Source organism: Vitis vinifera, chromosome 3 (assembly GCF_030704535.1).
Source record: "Vitis vinifera cultivar Pinot Noir 40024 chromosome 3, ASM3070453v1".
Classification (NCBI taxonomy): Eukaryota; Viridiplantae; Streptophyta; class Magnoliopsida; order Vitales; family Vitaceae; genus Vitis; species Vitis vinifera.
The window spans coordinates 459925-480918 of NC_081807.1; the positions used below are offsets into that span (position 1 = coordinate 459925).

At 32.9% G+C, this 20994-nt stretch overlaps 3 protein-coding genes across 3 annotated transcripts; 2 read left to right on the forward strand and 1 right to left on the reverse strand.

Moving 5' to 3' along the window:
• The first annotated feature begins 632 nt into the window (after positions 1 to 632).
• On the forward strand, positions 633 to 2195 carry LOC100255460 (GATA transcription factor 5). Its single transcript, XM_002274836.4, has 3 exons — positions 633 to 787; positions 882 to 1219; positions 1305 to 2195. Exons 2-3 carry the CDS (start codon positions 884 to 886, stop codon positions 1920 to 1922), a joined length of 954 nt encoding a protein of 317 aa, XP_002274872.1. The 5' UTR covers positions 633 to 787; positions 882 to 883; the 3' UTR covers positions 1923 to 2195.
• Positions 2196 to 4951: 2756 nt separating this feature from the next.
• LOC100250277 (cytochrome P450 84A1) lies at positions 4952 to 6940 on the forward strand. Its single transcript, XM_002274866.4, has 2 exons — positions 4952 to 5977; positions 6149 to 6940. The coding sequence occupies exons 1-2, from the start codon at positions 5051 to 5053 to the stop codon at positions 6773 to 6775; spliced, it is 1554 nt and encodes a 517-aa protein (XP_002274902.1). The 5' UTR covers positions 4952 to 5050; the 3' UTR covers positions 6776 to 6940.
• Positions 6941 to 10632: 3692 nt separating this feature from the next.
• Positions 10633 to 13476, reverse strand: LOC100255513 (protein FMP32, mitochondrial). The gene is made up of 7 exons (XM_002266667.3): positions 13108 to 13476; positions 12725 to 12856; positions 12593 to 12652; positions 11479 to 11555; positions 11338 to 11394; positions 10828 to 10894; positions 10633 to 10758 (listed from the first exon to the last, which is right to left on the reverse strand). The coding sequence occupies exons 1-7, from the start codon at positions 13258 to 13260 to the stop codon at positions 10639 to 10641; spliced, it is 666 nt and encodes a 221-aa protein (XP_002266703.1). The 5' UTR covers positions 13261 to 13476; the 3' UTR covers positions 10633 to 10638.
• Between the last annotated feature and the right edge of the window lie 7518 nt (positions 13477 to 20994).

Genomic DNA, 20994 nt, shown 5'->3' on the forward strand with positions numbered 1-20994 from the left:
AACGGTAATAGATAGAAGTATGTTCAACCATCTTTGTAAGAATCGGAAAACATGTAAAAAAAAATTAAAAATTTATTTTTATACTTTTAAAAATATTTTTGAAAACGATTTTTTTTCTGGAAGAAACAAATAAGTAGATTTTTAACAATATCACAGCGAAATGACAAAACGGCCGAAAAGGCGGCGTAATTAGCGGCACAAAGCGGTCCATGTTCGTAAATAACGGGAAATTGAGTGGCAACCTCAAAACTCAAAAAAGGCAGAAAAACACAAAATCATAGCGGTTTCCCAGTTGGTTCCTCACGGTTTCGTTTTGAATAATCTACGTGTCATTCTCCAGTGTCACCAAAGCTCTCCATCACGGCCCAATCTCAACCGCATAACTAAACTACCATCAATGGTCCCCGCAGAATAAGACAACGCCAGTGAGAAAACGGCGAGTGAATTTAGCCACGCTGCTGATGAGATGGCGATGTGGGATTGGACCCAACAAAGGTAGGCTGGAGTGTACAAATCAGCGAGGAATAGGGGATCCGCCCTAAAGAGGCCTAACCAAAATCAAAAGTCAAGTCCGAAATAGTCAGCTCGATTGGAAATAATCACGCGCGTTACGGTGTACAATAACGTAATAAAAATAATACATTGAATAAATGGTCTGCAGACTTTCACTGGAGAGAGATTAAAGATAAACCATTAACTCAGAGCAAACCCCTCATCATTTTCCAGTGCTGCTGCCTCTGGAATCTCTCCCGACTTCCTCTCTTCAACCTCTGTTCATCTTTGTCAGGTAAATATATATTTTTTTTATAAAAATTTTGTTTAAAATAAAAATAATACGAAAAAGGAAAATATATGATTTTTTGAATTTTTATTTGGTGAAGGAATGGATCAGTGTATTGAATCAAGAGCGTTGAAAGAAAGTTTACGCAGAGAAGCGGCCATGAAGACGACCCCGCAGGTGTTGTATGATGATGTATTGTGTGGTGCCGGAGTTAATGGCGTTTCAGGCGAGGACTTCTCCGTTGACGACCTTTTTGACTTTTCTAATGGGGGGTTAGGAGTTGGGTTTGAAGGGGAAGAGGAGGAGGAGGAGGAGGAAGAGAAGGACTCGTTTTCTTGGTCTTCTCTAGAAAGAGTTGACGATGATAACTCAAATTCCAGCAGTTTCTCCGGCACCGGAGATTTTGAGTCCCTTTCGGCGGGAGGACTAGCCGTTCCTGTGAGTATTTTTCAAAAAACGTTTGAATTTATTTCTGGGTTTTTGTTGATTGCGGTCGTTGAAACGATGAAATCCTTGTTTGTAGGCTGACGATTTGGAGCACCTTGAATGGTTATCTCACTTTGTAGACGATTCTTCAGCGTCGGAGCTCTCTCTTCTATGCCCCGCCGTTACCGGAAACTCTCCGTCAAAGCGGTGCGAAGAAGAGCCTAGGCCGGCGTTGTTGAGAACTCCGCTATTTCCGACGCCGCTTCCGGCAAAGCCCAGAAGCAAACGGCACAGAAGCAGCGGTCGTGCCTGGGCTTTTGGGTCTCATTCACCATCTTCGTCTCCTTCCTCTTCGTCGTCCTCGTCTTCAACGTCTTGCTTGATATTCGCCAACACCGTTCACAACATGGAGTCGTTTTACAGTCTCGAAAAGCCGCCGGCGAAGAAGCCCAAAAAGTCACCGTCGGCGGACTCTCAGCCGCAGCGGCGCTGCAGCCATTGCCTGGTTCAGAAGACCCCACAGTGGCGAACCGGGCCACTCGGCCCAAAAACCCTCTGCAACGCTTGTGGGGTTCGTTTCAAATCCGGCCGGCTCTTCCCGGAGTACAGACCAGCCTGCAGTCCAACTTTCTCCGTCGAAATCCACTCCAACAGCCACCGGAAAGTCCTAGAAATTCGGCGAAAGAAGGAGACAGCTGAACCTGTGTCCGGCTAACCATAGATACTTTCCATACGTTGACCCTAGAAACGGGCAATCAGCCACGGGTTGGACCGGTCGGAACCGATCCGGTCCAACTGTAAATTTTGGTGATCCGTTACACTTGTAGGCAGTAACGGAATTTAGAGCGGTCCTATTTTATTTTAGTTTTACGTTTTTTCTTTATTATTTTACATTCGCAGCTTTAATGTAGAGTGAGAAGTTTTTAGACTTTTAATTATTAAAAATTTTAAAATGAAAAATGGATCTTTCAAATTTCAATCAGAAAAACCTTTGTTTGAAGCTTTCCAAGCGGTTCAGCGGAAGTCACGTGCTTTCAACCCCGTCAGGCCGCATGTCGTGTGGGCAGTGGGTATGGCCGTATGGGCCAAGTGGGTTCAAATATGAAATATCTGAATAATGACTGGCCCACATCCACACTGAGTGGTTGCTGACTCATTCTAAATGGCCTGACTTTATGTAAAAGTCAAGGATGAGGACCATCTTCAATCATCGTCCTTTTGGTTCCAATATCTGCTTCATGGTGGGCCTTGGGCTGCTTTAATGCGCAGCCTACTCATAACTCCAAGTCTTTCAGTGGACCATTTTGAGCCCAACTTGGTTGTCTGACATGGGTCACTTAAGGCCCATTAAGAATATCAAAGCTTCTATATTTAAATTATTTAATCCAATCCTAAAACGAAGGCAAAAATGAAAGAGATATTAGTAAATATCGTCAGTGAGGTTTAATGGCATAAAAGTTGATAGTACATGTGGCAATAATAAAAAAATAAAAATACATTTTATTTTCATCATTTTTCACCTTGTTTTTTGCCCATTTCATCCCAAAATGAAAATGATGAAAACCAGTCAATGTTAAACGAGGGTTGACCAAACGTTTTAGACCATTTTTGGTCAAGAGGGTGTAAAACTAAAAAGGCGGCCTAACTTGAAGAGCCAGGACCAACCATTTTTGGTGACTTTTTCTTTCTTTCTTTTTCATTTTTTTTTCCTTTTTCAAAGCTGATAGTCATCATTTTATTTTTTTTCTTTGCTTTTTCTATTTATTACTTCAATTTCTTAATTTAAAATTTTAAAAATATAAATTTAGCAAATAATTAAAATGTTAATAATTGAACTAAATTAACAATAAAATTATCAAAGAGATTTTTTGAAGTGACTTTTAAAATCAAATTTCAAATAAAATATTCATATGCAATAGTAATTTATTTATTTATAATAAAATTAATAATTTCATTGGCGAGTCTTAATTTTTTCTCAAAGAATAAATGAATATATATATATATATATATATATATATATATATATATATATATATAGATATATTATTTTCTTAAGAAAAATATTTTTAATATTTATATATGATTTATTTAATTGTTTTTAAGAGTTTTTTCTTTTTCAATATTCCCGTGAGTTTACTTCCATTCCATCATAGTATTTCTTTCCTATCTCATCCGCTATTTCTAATATTTTTGTAAAATCCAATTACCAATATTTCAATATTTTAGATATTTTCATCGATCATTCATCTAAGCCCACTCGTTCGATTTGAAACTGAAGTGGACTTATGTCCAATTTAATATGATTGAACAAGAGGCCCATTTAGAGGCCCAAGTCATACTCCATTCTTGGGCCTGTGGTCAGTCCACATTTTAGATAGCTTTGCTGCCAAAGCTTGGGCTAACTTAACGAATGTTGGGGATGGCCTGGTCATGGCCCAAGTCATACTCCATTCGATTTGTATAGTTTATTTATATTTAATAAAATATAAAATTTTAATAATAAAAATATTCAAAGTTTTTAAAATTCAATTGTTAAAAAAATATATAAAGTAAAATCTACGATTCAAAACTTTTTGCTGCTCACACAAACAATTTTTTTTTTTTTAAAAAAAAATTTCTAACTTTTTTTAGGTGCTCATTTTTTACTTTTATTTTATTATTACTTTTTGCAAATATAATTTTTTCTTTGCATGTTTTATTTGCATTCAATTTTTTCTTGGCTATGCATATTGAAGTTCTTGTACCATTTTTTGTGCTAGAAGAATCTTTAAAGCTAGTAAATTAATTAGATATTGGAAAAATGAAAGATCTAATCAATGAAAATTTCAATGCGAACTTATTAATGAAAAAATACAAAAATAAAATAAACCATAGATATCCAAACATAAAGGTACATCGAGGTTTAATATGATTCGATTGAGTATGTCTATTTTTAATAAATGAGAGATACATTTATAGAATCATAAAATAAATACAATTATTAGATTTTAAAACATTCTATATTTCCCCTATTTTTTACTAGTCATTTCACATTCTTAGGTGTTTTCCATTCTTTTTCACACTCCAACGGTGTTTTTCCTTTTTTTTTTTTCTTATACCCCTATCCACTATGTGTGATCTTTTACAAAATCCTATATATTTTATAACATTTTTATGTTCATGTAATTTTTTTTTTCCTTTTTAGTTGAGATATTTTTTCCTTCTTTTTTTTCATTTCACATTTCTACCCTTTCTTCCATCCTATAAATATACATATTTTCCCTTAATAAACATTTTTTTCCCTTAACAAACACTTTTTCTCCTTAACAAACATTTTTTTCCACACACATTATACGCATATAATATCGATTAGCAAACAATTTTTTTTTTTAAAGGCACATATTCATTCCTGATTTTATTTTTAAATTTCTAATTTATATTATTTTTATTTATAATAAAAAAATAATTAAGTTGAAAATATTCTTTCGTGATATATGAAGTAATTTTTTTGGATTCAATTATTCAAACATATAAACTAAAATTTACTACTTCTATTAAAACTATTCTAATTCACTTTTAGAGATGAAGTCGACTAATTTTTGTTAACTTTCCAAAATTTGAATTTATTTTTCAATAAAATCTGTGCATATATAAATCTGCGTCAGAAAAGGGAAAGTATTGTAATTAACTTTAAAAAAAATCGAATCAAAGAAATAAAAGCAAATCTGTTCATACCTAATAAAAGCAAATACATCAAGAAGAAAACCGGATAGTACTATTTTCTGCTCTTCCTACATGTGAACGGACAGTCATGACTGTATAAATACTCTCAGAAATCACGCTGATTCACAACATCCAGTAGTCATGGCATCTCCTCTGCAGTCTCTCCTCACCTTTCCCTCCCTCTTCTTCCTACTTTTCTCTCTTTTCCTTTTCATTATTTTCTTAAGAAAATTGTCAAGAAAACTCCCATATCCACCAGGGCCCAAAGGCCTGCCGATCATCGGAAATATGTTGATGATGAATCAACTGACCCACCGGGGACTAGCCAATCTCAGCAAGGTGTACGGTGGCCTGCTGCATATGAAGATGGGAGTCTTGCACTTAGTGGTCGTGTCCACCCCGGAGATGGCTCGTGAAGTTCTCCAGGTGCAGGACAGTGTTTTCGCCAACCGGCCAGCCAGGGTTGCGATAAAATATCTGACATATGATAGAGCGGACATGGCCTTCGCTCAATACGGACCCTCTTGGAGGCAGATGAGGAAGATTTGTGTGATGAAGCTCTTCAGTCGAAAACGGGCTGAGTCTTGGGCGTCGGTGAGGGAGGAGGTGGATTCAACGCTTCAAAGTATCGCCAAGAGAGGTGGGTCTGCTGTTAATATTGGTGAATTGGCGTTGGACCTCACCAAGAATATAACGTACAGGGCTGCGTTCGGGTCGAGTTCGCGAGAAAAACAGGAGGAGTTCGTGAAGATTTTGCAGGAGTTCTCGAGGCTTTTTGGGGCTTTCAACTTTGCAGATTTTATACCCTGGCTGGGTTGGATTCAAGGGAAGGAGTTCAATAAGCGGCTGGTCAAGGCTCGAGGATCACTTGATGAGTTCATCGATAAAATCATCGACGATCACATTGAAAAGAGGAAGAAGCAGAATAACAGCGGAGATGAAAGTGAAAGTGAAGCAGAGTTGGACATGGTGGACGAGTTAATGGAGTTTTACAGCGAAGATGTTGCAGCGGAAGACTTGAATTCTTCAATAAAGTTCACAAGGGATAACATCAAAGCTATCATTATGGTAAGAGATTCGCAAAAATCAGCCTCTGAAAAATTATTTTGTCTTGTTTCAAAACTTTCATCTAATAAATCCAAACATTAGAACTGTACTTTTCCTTTGACCCACTTTTTTTTATAAATGAAAAATGGCATTCAAGTGGGATGGTTTTGACTTAAATTGGTGTTATCACAGGACGTGATGTTTGGTGGAACAGAAACTGTGGCATCGGCAATCGAGTGGGCAATGGCGGAGCTCATGAAAAGCCCAGATGATCTGAAGAAACTGCAGCAAGAATTAACAGATGTGGTGGGCTTGAACCGAAGGTTACACGAGTCCGATCTGGAGAAGCTCACCTACCTCAAGTGCTGCATCAAGGAAACCCTCCGGCTCCACCCTCCAATCCCAGTTCTCCTCCACGAGACCTCCGAGGCTAGTGTGGTGGCCGGATACTCAGTCCCAGCACGCTCAGATGTCATGATCAACGCCTGGGCTATAAACCGAGACAAGACCGCCTGGGAGGATCCGGAGACGTTCAAGCCAGAGAGGTTTCTGAAGAAGGACGCACCTGATTTCAAAGGGAGCCACTTTGAGTTCATTCCATTCGGGTCCGGCCGGCGGTCGTGCCCGGGTATGCAGCTTGGGCTGTATGGATTGGATCTGGCTGTGGCTCACCTTGTTCATTGTTTTAGCTGGGAACTGCCTGATGGAATGAAGGCTAGTGATCTGGATATGAGCGATCTGTTTGGACTCACTGCTCCGAGGGCGATACAGCTGGTCGCAGTGCCGACTTATCGCCTGCAGTGTCCGCTCCTTGAGTGAAAAAGGAGAAGAAGATCGTGTTGGTGATGGAGGCCTGTAATGATATTAATTTTCTTTTCTATCTACAATAAATATGAATGTATTTTGAATTTTGGATCTAAGACTTGGTTTGTTTATGCTTCAATATTAAAAATAAAATTTTAGAATAATTTTCAAAAATAGTTTATAATAAATTTTTGGAATATTTTGAATATTATCATCTATTTTTTTATTTGTAATAATTTATTTTTTCATATTTATATAATTGTTTTTTTTAGAATAGCCAACAATTGAAATTAATCTAAATATGTTGTCTACTTATTTATAATCTAAAAGGTTTAAAATTATTTTCATATTCTTAATTATTACCCTTAAAATTTGGTAAGCCCGTTTTTAAATTTTTATTATCAAGCATATTCTTAATTTCTTAAACTCCTTTCACTTATTAGTCATCTTCTACATAAAGATTAAATAATTTAAGAATTTATAAATTAATGACTAATTTTAATTATATTTCGTTTAAGATACTAACTGATCATAGATAACGTAAGTGAAAATATAAACAATAATATAAATTGCAAATAAGTAAAGAGGATAAGAAAAAGAGAAATACAAATTCAAAATTTTGAAGTGGTTACTTTCACTTATAAGTAGCATATTAGGCATAGTTTTGAGTCAATCCATGTACGAACCCATCTAAACCAATTAAGTACTAGTCATTGGGCAACTGGGTGGCCGGTAGACAATAAGAGTTTCACCAATTAAGCAAAGTCAATCCATGTACTAACCCATCTAAACCAATTACTAGTCACTTAATTGGGCAACTGGGTGACCGGTAGACAATAAGAGTTTCACCAATTAAGCAACCCATTCATACGGTACTTAATTAAGGTTCCACTTCAATTGCTTGAAACAATCTTCTGCAAATTTAATTTATGAAAATTTTCTTAAATTGATTGCCTGCTTAGGCCAACTAGTTGGCCACTTTGTTCAACCATCCAATAAATATATAAAATGTATGAGAGAATGATGCATAAATGACATTTAACAATTCATATTGTTTCAATACTAGACTTAAGATTGAAAACCTCTTTTTCATGTTGAAACATGAGTTTTTATTGTTGAAACAATCTATCTCATTTTTTTTTTTATAAAAATCATTAAAAAAAAATGCATAAATGAACTCTATAATTTTTACAATATTTACATTTTTAATACAAAATCCTAGAAATCCCGCTAAATGAACTCATTGTTATTTTAAAAATATTTTTAATTATGAATAATATTAAACAAAGATAGTTTTATTTAATATCCCATTTACAAAAAAAAAAAAAAAATTGATTTAGACGCTGAGACGATTTTAGATACTTAAATAAAAATGTAATACAATATAAACCTAATGCATCAATAACCATATAAAAATGTAATCTTTGAAATCTTATACTTCCTTTTATTTTTCCTTTGATAAAACCATATCTTGTTATCATAAAAGTTTAAGATATTAATTGTATTTTTTAATTTTTAAAATTGCAACATGAAATATTTTGTCTTTTAATATAATTTTGTTCTAAAAGTCAGCATATTTATTTTTATCATTGGGTAATTCACAATGGTTTTTATTCAAGTCATCCATGTCAAAATCAAATATAAATACTCACAAAATCAATTAAATTTTAGCATCACTTTAGTAAAGAAAAGAAGTAAATTATTCAATTCTCAACTAATCCACCATGTCACAATCTCCTTCAAAAACATTTGAGTCACTTTAATCTCAAAGTTGTGCTCATACTTATTGGCTTATCGGATGATGGAGTCCATTTCCGTACATAACTAATCCCAAGTTTCATTCAAGGTACCTGCTAAAGTTTTTTAAAATAGTTCTAAATACAATCCTAGATTGTTTTTGGAATAAAATTTGATTTGAAAATTTAAATATAAAAAATGATTTTCTTAGGCTATGTTTGGTTCTCGAAGAATATGAGAAAAAAAATACTAAAAAAAGAAAATAAAGAGGAAAAGTAAAAGAAAAGAAAAAACGAAGGAAAATAAAAAAATAGATTTAAAATCAATAAATTATTTCATATGTTATTTCAACTCATTTCGTTTATTTTTTCTCTTTTATATAAAGATTAAATAATTTAAAAATATATAAATTTCTAACTAATTTAATTATATTTTATTTTCTTTCATATTTTTTATAATGAAACTAAATATGAAAAATCATTTTTCTTAGTATTTTTCGGAACTAAGCAAAACATTAGTTTTTGATGAAAGTTCTATGTAAAATATAAAAATTTCAAAGTATTAGCCTAAAACACTTTATTAAAAAAAATAAAAAATGTATATAAATCATATTTTTACTTGTGTATGATTTGAAAAAAAACATATTATATATATATAATATGTTTTTTTTCAAATCATACACAAGTGCATATTCCATTCATAAAGAATAATCTAAAAACCTATTTATTGTTGAGTTTCCAAATAAAATTATATTTTTGAAAATAATTGAAAATTATTTTAAAGAATTATTTTTAAAAAGTATTTGAAAATATTCTCAAACAAACACTTATTTTAATTTTTAAAAAAATTATTATGGTGTTCTCTAGGTTATATATATAAAAAAAAAACATTATCTCATTAATATTTATGAGAAAATATTACCTCCTAAGAAGCTTCCAATTCTTTGAAACTTTGTATATGAAGTCTTATAAAAAGGTAGTGGTTGAGATAAGTGTCATCTTTTAATGGTCTTTAAGTGTGTCCAAGGAGTAAGGCCAACCATGAAAAGCATGAATTGCACCGAAGTATCTTGAAGTGATAAGGATGACCACAAAGGGAAATGTAATAAATTAAATCCCATTCTGTCTAAAGCAAAATTGTCTTAACCCCTTTAATTTAATGCTTGCCTTCATGCATGCAACTGAATCCCTTTACTGAAAACAAAAAAAAACCCTATCAGTGAATTGGGTCAACCTTGCAGCCTCTCCAGACATCTTCATGCATATTATTAGCGCACATTTTTGTATTTTCAGAATTTTGTTTAACATTTTTGTAAAATATGTTTAATATCTCCATATTCCATCATTATCTTAGATGATATTTGTTTTTTGACTGAATAGAAAAAATCAAATATTTAGTTTTTTCTATTCAATTAAAAGTAATCTGTTGACATCGTCTGATATAACTAAATTGAACTTATTGATAATAAATTTATTTTAATTATATTGGACGATATCAATAAGTTACTTTTAACTGAATAAAAAAATCAAATATTTTAATTTTTTTTATTCAACCAAAAAACAAACACCACCTTGATATTTTACCATCTTTAGATCCTCCATCTCGTTTGAAATAATACATTCAAGTAATGTTTGGTGGGTGGAAAAAGGAATGTAAAACAATGTTTTGTTTTCATTCCCAATTCTCCTTAAACAAGAATGAATCCGAAAAAAAATAAATTATTTAAAATAATTTTTTTTATTTAAAAAAAACATCATTTGAGTGTTGTCATTTTTGTTAAATAATAAGATTAAGAAAAATAATATTTATTTAATAAAAAATTAATCATAAAAAGTCATAAAAACCTAATGAGAATATAGGAGTAAAATAATAATTTTTAAAATATTATATATATTATTTTTTGTGTCAAAATAATTAAAATACCTTTTCTTAGAAATCAATTGAAATCTCACTTATGAGTAAGATTTTATTCTTATTGAAATTAATTTTTATTTCAATTTCATTGTCATTTAAATTGTCCAAGTATAAAAATAGACGAGAAAAAATATATGGCATGTCCACTCTTCACCCATTTGAACCAAACATGAACTTAAAAAATTCCATTTAAATTTTATGAAATTATTATTTTCAGTTTTCTTCAACTACAAAACAATCCGGATAATAGCAAGACCAACGGCAGAGATGGAGACGACGGTACCTATACAGTATTTAATAACGTCATATTTTGCTGCTTCCAGATGAGCTCTTAATGCATGAATTTCCTGTAAACAAGCGAATCAGTGTCACAAGTCATGCTATTTCTCAAACACAATAATTAGTTATATACTTACACGATCAAGTTTGTTGGTGAGGTTGGTAGTTTCTGCACCCTGTTCGGCTAGCTCATCACGTATACGACTGAAATCTTGAAGTTCAGTAATTAGCCAGTTCCATTGACCGTGTTTTTAAAAAGCATTTTTAGTTTGATAAATATTTTGAAGTAAATTTAAGTCTATTTTTTAAAAATTGAAAAATCACTTATAATATATTTTAGAGAGATATTTTATAATTAGAGTGTATTTGATAGTGATTTTAGAAAATGTTTCTAGTCTTTCTAATATTTGAATGATAAAAAATTTTAAATATTATAAAAGTTAAAAACACTTTTTAAAATTACTGCTAAGAGTTTTTAATTATCCAAAAACACTTTTCAAAAAATTATTTGAATGAAAAACACTAGAAACGCTTTTGAAAAAAGACACTTTCAAACAAATTACTTGAATGAAAAACACTAGGAGGAATCAATTGAAACAATTGAAGATGACAAGCACCATCATAGAAAACAAATAAATGCTTCATACCCTCTTTCGAGATTTAAATCTAGACGGTGGCCTGCAGTGATCTTGTCCATCTCATGCCTATTTCATTGGGAAATAACATTTGATGCGGTGAATGTGAAAAAGAGAAGGCAGAACTTAAACCCACACAAAATGCAAACCTACCTCACATCAGTGCGCATTTTGTCTATGTCATTACGCAGTTTTTCAGTTTCTCGTTGCAGTAGAGAAAAATGATGCTCCTTCGTCAAGATCAAAGCATGAATTAGAATTAAAAAAAATAGATTGATACAAAAATATGAAAAGAGGCACATATCTCTGTATGAAAACTCACTTAGAGTGAGTTTGATAATGATTTTAAGAAGTATTTTTCTAACATTTCAAGTGTTAGGAAAAGTAGAAACACTTCTGAGAATCATTGAAAAATGCACTCTTAAACTTTTATCCTATAATATGATTTTAAAAATTACTTTTAAAGACTAAAAAAACTTACTTGTAATATTTCCTGTAAAAGCATTTGATAAGTAATTCTCCAAAAAAACATTTCAAATGAATGTTTTTACTAAAATCACTTGAAAGAAAATACTATCAAACTCATTCTTAGAGTTCGTTTTACAATGTTTTAGAAAATAGGTCTAACCTAAAAAGTGTTTTGAAAAAAAAAAAATCAAAAGTTTGACAAAATTTATAAAATATTTCTAAAAAATTTAAAAATCACTTATAGTGTTTCCTAAATAAATACTCAATGGGTGATTCTCCCAAAAACAAAGTTAGAAGAAACATTTTCATTAAAAAAACACTTCGAAGAAAAACAACAGTGCCAAACTCATTCTAGTCACATCAAACACTGCTTTAAGAAGAAAGATTTTGGAGTTTGATTCTAGCATATTAGTATCAATTGAAGTGTTAGAATATAATCCAAACTCTAGCTTTTTTTCCATTCCAAAATGAAAATCACAAAATAAAACACCAAAATTTTGAAAATTTCAAGCAGATGTGAAGTCCTTTGGGAATGATTGATTTATGGGAGTGGGTTTCAAAATTGGAACCAAGGCTCTGATTTGATCCTAGAGTTTGGGCATCACCAAAATTGTAGTTGGAATTTGTTGGACCCAATAATATGAGAATCCATGCTGCTAGGTTTTCTAAGTTTCAAGAAGTTGTACGCTTGCTCTTCGTGCAAAAATTCCAATTCAATCTCCATGTCCAAATAACAAAAATCAAATAAAAATAATAATAATAATAATTGCAAAATTAGATAAAATAAAAGAATTAGTACCTGTGAACCTTGCACTTCCACCTTAAACTTGGAGAGATTTGATTCCTGTAACATGCTAGCCTAAACAAAAATTCATGCTCAAAATGATGTGGGGTTCAAAACTAATTAGCAAATAAAGGAAAAATTCAATACCTTCTGCAATTCTGGTTTGGAGACTAAAGATTGAGCCAAATTTTCCAAGGTATCATTTAAAACATGGGTCAAAGCAGTCGTTACCGCCTCAGCTTGTTTTGATGGCATGCCCTCTGCTTCTAAACTCTTAACCTGTAAACACATTGTGACAGATTTCTTAGTCCTTGAAATCAAATCTTAGCTAACACAATGAAAAATGTTCTTCAAAGATGATTGAAAACACCAATGTGGTGTCTTCAAAATTTTCTTTGAAAAATGTGAAGATCCATCCCTAAAAAGTTAGAAATAGGAAATAATCAAGCTGACAAAAACAAAAGCGATTAACACAAGAAAAGCATAAAAATTTCCTTTACGGCAACCAATTCCTAAATAGCAGCAATTACCAGTGCCAATGTATCAACGAGAAATGCGCGCTTTCCACGACCATTTCCGAGCTGAGAAATCTGTCTGCAAGCAAATGGATGAACAACTGACCCATTCCATTCAAACAATGCCCCCAATCTGATAAAAGAAAACGCTCTCCTCGATCCAAACATTAAGAATTCTCAAGAACAAAACTGGTAGAGGAATAAGTAAATCGCGGTGAAATTCTTTATCTGAACCGCGGATGTGAGAGAAAAGAGAGAAACCGCCAATACCTGGAGGAAGGGGGTGGTTGAAATTGAAAGACTATGACGAATCTTTCTGCCATTTTTATAAGAAGGCTTCCTTGAAAGCTTTGCAAACTTCCTCTTTTCACCTCCCGCGGAAAGTGTTCGTTCAAAGGCCCGATGAGTGGGGATTACTTGTAATATAATTAGAAAATTAAATAAAGGTTGAAAATAAGCCAAAAAATAAATATTTTTTTGTTATTTATTTATTATGAAATTTTATGCCATTAAATTATTAATTTTAGTAGGGTAATAATTCCTTGTAGAATTATAAATATTAAGTATTCAAGAAGTTCTTGAATATTAAATAACTTTTAACTTTAAGGGCATACTACCCTTTTGTTATATCTTATCATCTATGTTGGTAATAATATGTTGTATTTTTTAAAATTCAAGAAAAAATATGAAAATAAAAGGAATTAAAAAGTGAAAGAAATGGAAAATAAATTTAAAGTGAAGATATTATCCTTTATATGTGACATGTTGTATATTTTTCTTTGCATTCAATTTTTTCTTGGCTATGCATATTGAAGTTCTTGTACCATTTTTTGTGCTAGAAGAATCTTTAAAGCTAGTAAATTAATTAGATATTGGAAAAATGAAAAATCTAATCAAAGAAAATTTCAATGCGAACTTATTAATGAAAAAATACAAAAATAAAATAAACCATAGATATCCAAACATAAAGGTACATCGAGGTTTAATGTGATTCAATCGATTATGTCTAGTTTTAATAAATGAGAGATACATTTATAGAATACATAAAATAAATACAATTATTAGATTTTAAAACATTTTATATTTCTCCTATTTTTTACGAGTCATTTCACATTCCTAGGTGTCTTCGGTTCTTTCTCACACTCCAACGGTGTTTTTCCTTTTTTTTTTTTTTTAATACCCCTATCCATTATGTGTGATCTTTTACAAAATCCTATATATTTTATAACATTTTTATGTTCATGTAATTTTTTTTTTCCTTTTTTTTTTTTTTTCATTTCACATTTCTACCCTTTCTTCCATCCTATAAATATACATATTTTCCCTTAATAAACATTTTTTTTTCCCTTTACAAACACTTTTTCTCCTTAACAAACATTTTTTTCCACACACATTATACACATATAATATGGATTAGCAAACATTTTTTTTTTTTAAAGGCACATATTCATTCCTGATTTTATTTTTAAATTTCTAATTTATATTTTATTTATTTATAATAAAAAAATAATTAAGTTGAAAATATTCTTTCGTGATATATGAAGTAATTTTTTTGGATTCAATTATTCAAACATATAAACTAAAATTTACTACTTCTATTAAAACTATTCTAATTCACTTTTAGAGATGAAGTCGACTAATTTTTGTTAACTTTCCAAAATTTGAATTTATTTTTCAATAAAATCTGTGCATATATAAATCTGCGTCAGAAAGAGGGAAAGTATTGTAATTAACTTAAAAAAAAGGGACAATTGTGTTTTGGACCTAGTTGGGCCAAAAAATTAAGTTTCGGTCCATATAAATTCACCATTTAAGCCCAAGACCTAGAAAAAGTGTGAAAATTAAGAAAAAGGATATGAATTTTTTATCTTTACAAAAATGACCTTTATTGACCATGAAAAAAAAGAGTAGAAAAACATTAATTTAAATTTTATTCCTTTTATAAACCTCAATAAAATTTAATTTAATTTAGTGATTTTCCAAAAAAATAAAAATAAATTATTATTATTATTATTTAAAAATCAAACATCTTAAAAATATATATTTTTAAAATTATGTATGTAAAAAATAACTAAAAACATGTCAAAATTATTATTTTTAAATGATATTGTGGACCCCGCATTTCGGCTCATGCGTTTCCCACTCAAAGGCGAGCTCGATTTTGATTTTGAAAAATGATTTTATTGATTAAGAAAAATTGACTTGGAGTTGCCACTTATTTTTGTTTTATTTTTAAATGGTAACAAAATAAGAAAGAAAACCCTAAGTGCGATTCCTTATTTTGGAAAAGGTGATCTATGAAAAACCGGATCGGACTCGGGGGTCAGGTGGCCTATCGGGAAGGTACAGTAAAGACCGTAGCACCCCTCTAAGTCCCTAAAGTCGGGTCTCTACTAATAAAATGAAGCTGACATGACAATCAATAGGAAAATCAATGGATACTCAAATCGATTAGGCGCATATGGGAATCGAAACATGCAATAGAGAATGATCAGAATATGAGTGGATGCGTACCTGGGCCACGAACGAACAATGCACTATCATAGAAATGGAGTCAGTGCACAATATAGAGCACGAAACATATCACATGCATCACTAAACATGGATTAAAATTGTTCGAAGGAAAACTGGATTTTTGAAATTCATTTGAAAATCGGAATCTTAGAGATTATTTGAAAATTGGAGTTTTGGAGATTATTTGAAAATTGGATTCTTAGGAATTAAATGTAAGAATGAGAATTTTAGAAATTAAATTTGAAAGAAAATTGGGATTTTGAAGAATTATTTAAAAGTTTGGGATTTTTAAGAAAAATTAAGTTACAAAAATTGGGACTTTGGGAGTTAAATTTTGAAAGGGATCAGAGTTGTAAGTTATTTGAGAAGTATAAATTATGAAAGTTGATTTATAAAAATTGGAAATCTTGAAAATCATTTGAAGGTGGACCTTTTAGAAACGAATGAATAAAATGGTAACAATAATAATGATAACAATAAATGAGTAACTAGATAAATACGATAATTGAAATATTGAGAGTGAAAATTAAGTTCGGAGATAGGACAATTGGAATTTCAGATAGCTAAATTTATAAATTGGAATTTTGAAGAATTAGACTTTAATGGTTGAGATCTTTAAGAGAAATAAATAGGTAAGTATGGAATAATGTTACTAATTAATCAAAAACGATATTTGGACGGATGAAAGTGAATAGTGAGATTTGTGAGATTAAAAATTAAATTTGAAAATCGGATTTTGACAAAAATGATGTTTGAACGGATGAAAGTGAATAGTGGGATTTTGAAAATTAAGTTTGAAAGTTTTTAATAATTGAACTTTAATTATTGGAATTTTTAAAAGAAAGAAATAAGTAAACGTGGAAATAGCGATTAACAAAAATGATATTTAAATGAATAAAAAATGTGTAGTGGGATTTTTGAGACTGAAAATTAAATTGGGACGTTGGATTTTTGAAGGATTAGACTTTAAATAAATAGATAAGTATGAGATTATAATTCTAATTGATGAAAATAAGATTTAAACGAATTGTAAAATTTTTTAGGATTGAGAAATTAAATTAAGACATGGAATATTCGAAGGATTATACTTTAAATAATTAGATGGATACGAGATAATAATTCTAATTGATGAAAATAAGATTTAAACAAATTGTTGAAAAATTAAATTAAGGCGTAGAATTTTTTTGAAGGATTAGTCTTTAAATAACTAGATAAATACGGGATAGTAATTCTAATTGATGAAAATAACATTTAAACGAATTGTAGAATTTTTAGGATTGAGAAATTAAATTAAGACGTGGAATTTTTGAAGGATTATACTTTAAATAATTAGATGGATACGAGATAATAATTTTAATTGATGAAAATAAGATTTAAATGAATTGTAAAATTTTTAGGATTGAGAAATTAAATTAAGATGTGGAATTTTTGAAGGATTATACTTTCAATAATTAGATAGATACGGGATAATAATTCTAATTGATAAGAATAAGATTTAAACAAATTGTAGAATTTTTAGGATTGAGGAATTAAATTAAGATGTGGAATTTTTGAACGATTATACTTTAAATAATTAGATGGATACGGGATAATAATTCTTATTGATGAAAATAAGATTTAAACGAATTATTGAAAAATTAAATTAAGACGTAGAATTTTTTTGAAGGATTAGTCTTTAAATAACTAGATAAATACGAGATAATAATTCTAATTGATGAAAATAAAATTTAGACAAGCGGAATTTTTAGGATTGAACATTAAATTAGGACGTTGCATTTTTTAAGGAATTGGACTTTAATGAATGGGATTCTTAGAAGAGGATAAATATATACGTAAGAATAATAATAATTAACAAACATAATATTTAAACGAGTGGATTCGAATAGTGAAAATTTTGAGATTGAAAATTAATTTAAGAAGTCAGATTTTTTTGAAGAATTTGAATTTTAATGATTTGGAATTTTTAGAAGAATTAAATACATAAATGCGGAATAATAATAGTAATAATAATAAGAATAATATCTAAATGGATGAAAGTAAATAGTCGAATATTTGAAATTGAAAATTAATTTAGGAAGTCGGATTTTTGAAGAATGGTTTTAAAAGACATAAGTTTTTGAAGATGGGACTTAAAACTCGGAATGTAGAAAATTCATTGAGACCATCGTAAATTAATTATATAAAAAATTTTCATATATGATGATTAGACATAACTAAAGCAAAGAAGATAAAATACAAATCATTTTAAGTTTTAAAGACAATATTCCATCCTAATAATTTATCTTTTAGTTGTGTTTAAGTTGAGTTAACATAATAGGTAAAAATAAAATAAGATAAAAAATGAAAATGAATGAATAGGTTAATTAATTACGAAGATTAGAGGTTTGAAAACTTATTTAGAATTGGAGTAGCCAAATGGGCTATCTTAAAATGGATATGGGCCAATGAGGGTGGCTAGCATAGGGGGCATGAGGCCCTTCACCAACATGCTTGGACTTGGGCCCTTACTCAAGCCCAAAGTCCTTACCATGGGCAAGCCCAGGGCATCCATCCTCAGCACCAACTTGGGCCAAGTGCTTCAATTTAAGCCCAAATCCATCTCCACCATGGGCAAGCCCAAGGCATCCATCCTCAGCACCAACTTGGGCCGGGTGCTTCAACTTAAGCCCAAATCCATCTCCACCATGGGCAAGCCTAAGGCATTCATTCCCCTTACAGCCCACTTATTTGAGATGACATGGCTCTCCGTCAACATGCTTGGGTTGGGTTTCTTCTCAAGCCCAAGACTTCATCTCCTTCACAGCTTGCCTCTCCGCCTGGATATCATTCTCAGAGGAAGCTCCTACCGCCGGCGGCACCATGGAGAGAGGAGCGGTGGCGGCAGTCCCGTAGCATCCAGAAGATGCTACTGCCATGGTGGCTGGTGCAAATGCCCGCATGGCCGGAGCGGGTGATGGTGGCTGGTGAGGTGAGCAGGCACCCTGTCGATGCGGCACGTGCAGCGAAGAGGTGAGGGGTGGGGCGGCTTGCATGCATGGATCCCACGCGTGTAGACGGACGACTTTGGGGGTTCCTGTGGAGATGAGCTGAAAGCGGGCATGGTGGGCAGCTAGGTATACCAGGTTCCGCGCATGTGGGTGAGGGATGGGCATGGCGGCTAGAGAGAGAAAAGGTGATGGGGAAGATGGGTGACGGTGACGGTCATGCATGGAACGTGGGATGGTGATGAAATGAAGCTAGTATATTGGTGCATGACAATGTGGGTATTGGGGGTGGATGATGAGCATGGTAATGGCCATGAGGAGGAGGTTAAAACAAAGCTTCATTGCTCTCAAAACAAACCAAAAATATGAAAGAAATAGCAGCATCCAAACCATAACTATGAACCATGAAACGAAACATATGATCGGATGATATTTACTCGAAACTATTAAGAGAAAGATAAGGAGATTATATACATCAAGTGAGCCCAAAGAGTCATGGTAAATATCGTACATCTCTCTTCTCCTCCTTCGGGCTTCTCCTTTCCCTCTAGATCCCCCTTCACCTCTCTCAGACATCTCGCTCCCTCCTTGCCCTCAGCTCTAACTCTCATTTTTCTTCTCTCTTTTTCTTCTGCAAAAAGAAAAAAAATCCCCCCCCTCCCTCTTCTTCCTCTGGAACCCCCACCTTCATCAGCTATCACCCACCTTCCTAGTCCCCCCGTCAACCAGCATGGGAAACCCCAACCACCCTCATGGGCAGCCAGGCCTCTGGCTGGTTGTCCACGTCTCAGAGCCTACATGGGAAGGTCCTATGCGTAGGGAAAAGGGGCCCCCACTTATCTAAGGTGCTACCCAGCTCCTCCAAGTGGTGAGACAACATCCCTCCAATGCTATATAAAAAAAAATCCCTCAAAAAAAAAACTAATGGTCTTTTGCTCTTCAAAGGGGGTCTACAAATATACCCCTCTTCGGTAGAATTTACAAATGTAAGGAATATAAACACTAGAGTGAAAAGAAAGTGTGAATAATGAGTGGAATGAACTCTACCGAAGAACCAAAGAGACCCCCACAGGGACACTAGTGAAATGGGGACTTACTCAGGTCAATAGACGAACATAAAGGCTCTAATCCTAAAAGAAAAGGATGTCTCAAAATGACTCTGAAGTCACACTAAGGACCTAGACTCTCTCTAAGATGTCTCCAAAAGTGACTCGAAGTACCATACCACAGATGAGTAACAGTTGAACCACTTTGGAGTACAAGAACGAATGTGTCTCGAGAGGACTGCCCTAAGAGAACTACATGGAAGTGCCAAGTGTAGGGTGCCCAACGACACGACCGAAGTACGTGTCGTAAACTCAAAGGACTACGTCATGAGCAATGAAAAGAGAAATCTGGAAGAACAATGACGAATAAGCGATAAGCATAGGATAACATGGTGAGGAAAACGAGGATAGATGCAAACCCCTGAAGGCAAGATGTGTAATGCTAGTGAACATGAATGTCAAAACTGTGACTCTGAACAGTACAGTCAGGGAGAAATGACTCTGAATGTCAAACACGGAAGGATGATGACTCAAGGTGCCTGAATCAATATGTACAATGGCTATGAACACCAAACTAACGAGTGACGGTGGCACTGAATGCCAAACAGAACAATGGTTCTGAACGCCAAAACTAAGAAAGATGATGATTCAAAATGCCTGGATGGGTATGAAAAACGACACTGAACGCCAAACTAAAAGAAAAATGTGGTAGTGGCGCTGAGCGTAAAATAGAATAGTGGCACTGAACGCCGATATTAAAGAAAAGAAATGGCTCAAAAGGCCCGAAGGAGTGTGTCTAATGGCTCTGAACGCCAGAAAAGAGGAAGATGGTGATGGATCGAACGAAAGATAGACATGAGGACTTTGAGTGTCAAACTAAAACCGCGACTCGGAACTCTAAATAACAATAATAATAAACAAATAATGGCCCTGAACACAGAATGAAGACGTGGCTCTGAACGCTAACTGAAGATGTGGATCTGAATGCCGACCGAAGATGCGGCTTTGAACGCGAACGAAGTGAAACATGACTCTGAACGCCGAAATGAAGGTAGGCAATGGCTCTGAACGCCGATACTAAGAAGTGATGGCTCTGGACGCCGAACAAAATGATGGCTCTGAACGCCAATCTGGGAACGCGACTCTGAACGTCAAACTAGGAAGTGATGATGACTCTAAAAGCCGAAACTGAAAATGCGACGAGGATGGCTCTGAACATCGATACTGAGAAGTGATGGCTCTGAACGCCAAAAACGGGAATGCGACTCTGAGCGTCAAACTAGGAAGTGATGATGGCTCTGAACACCGAAACTGAGAATACGACTCTTAATGTCAAACTGAGGAGTGATAATGGCTCT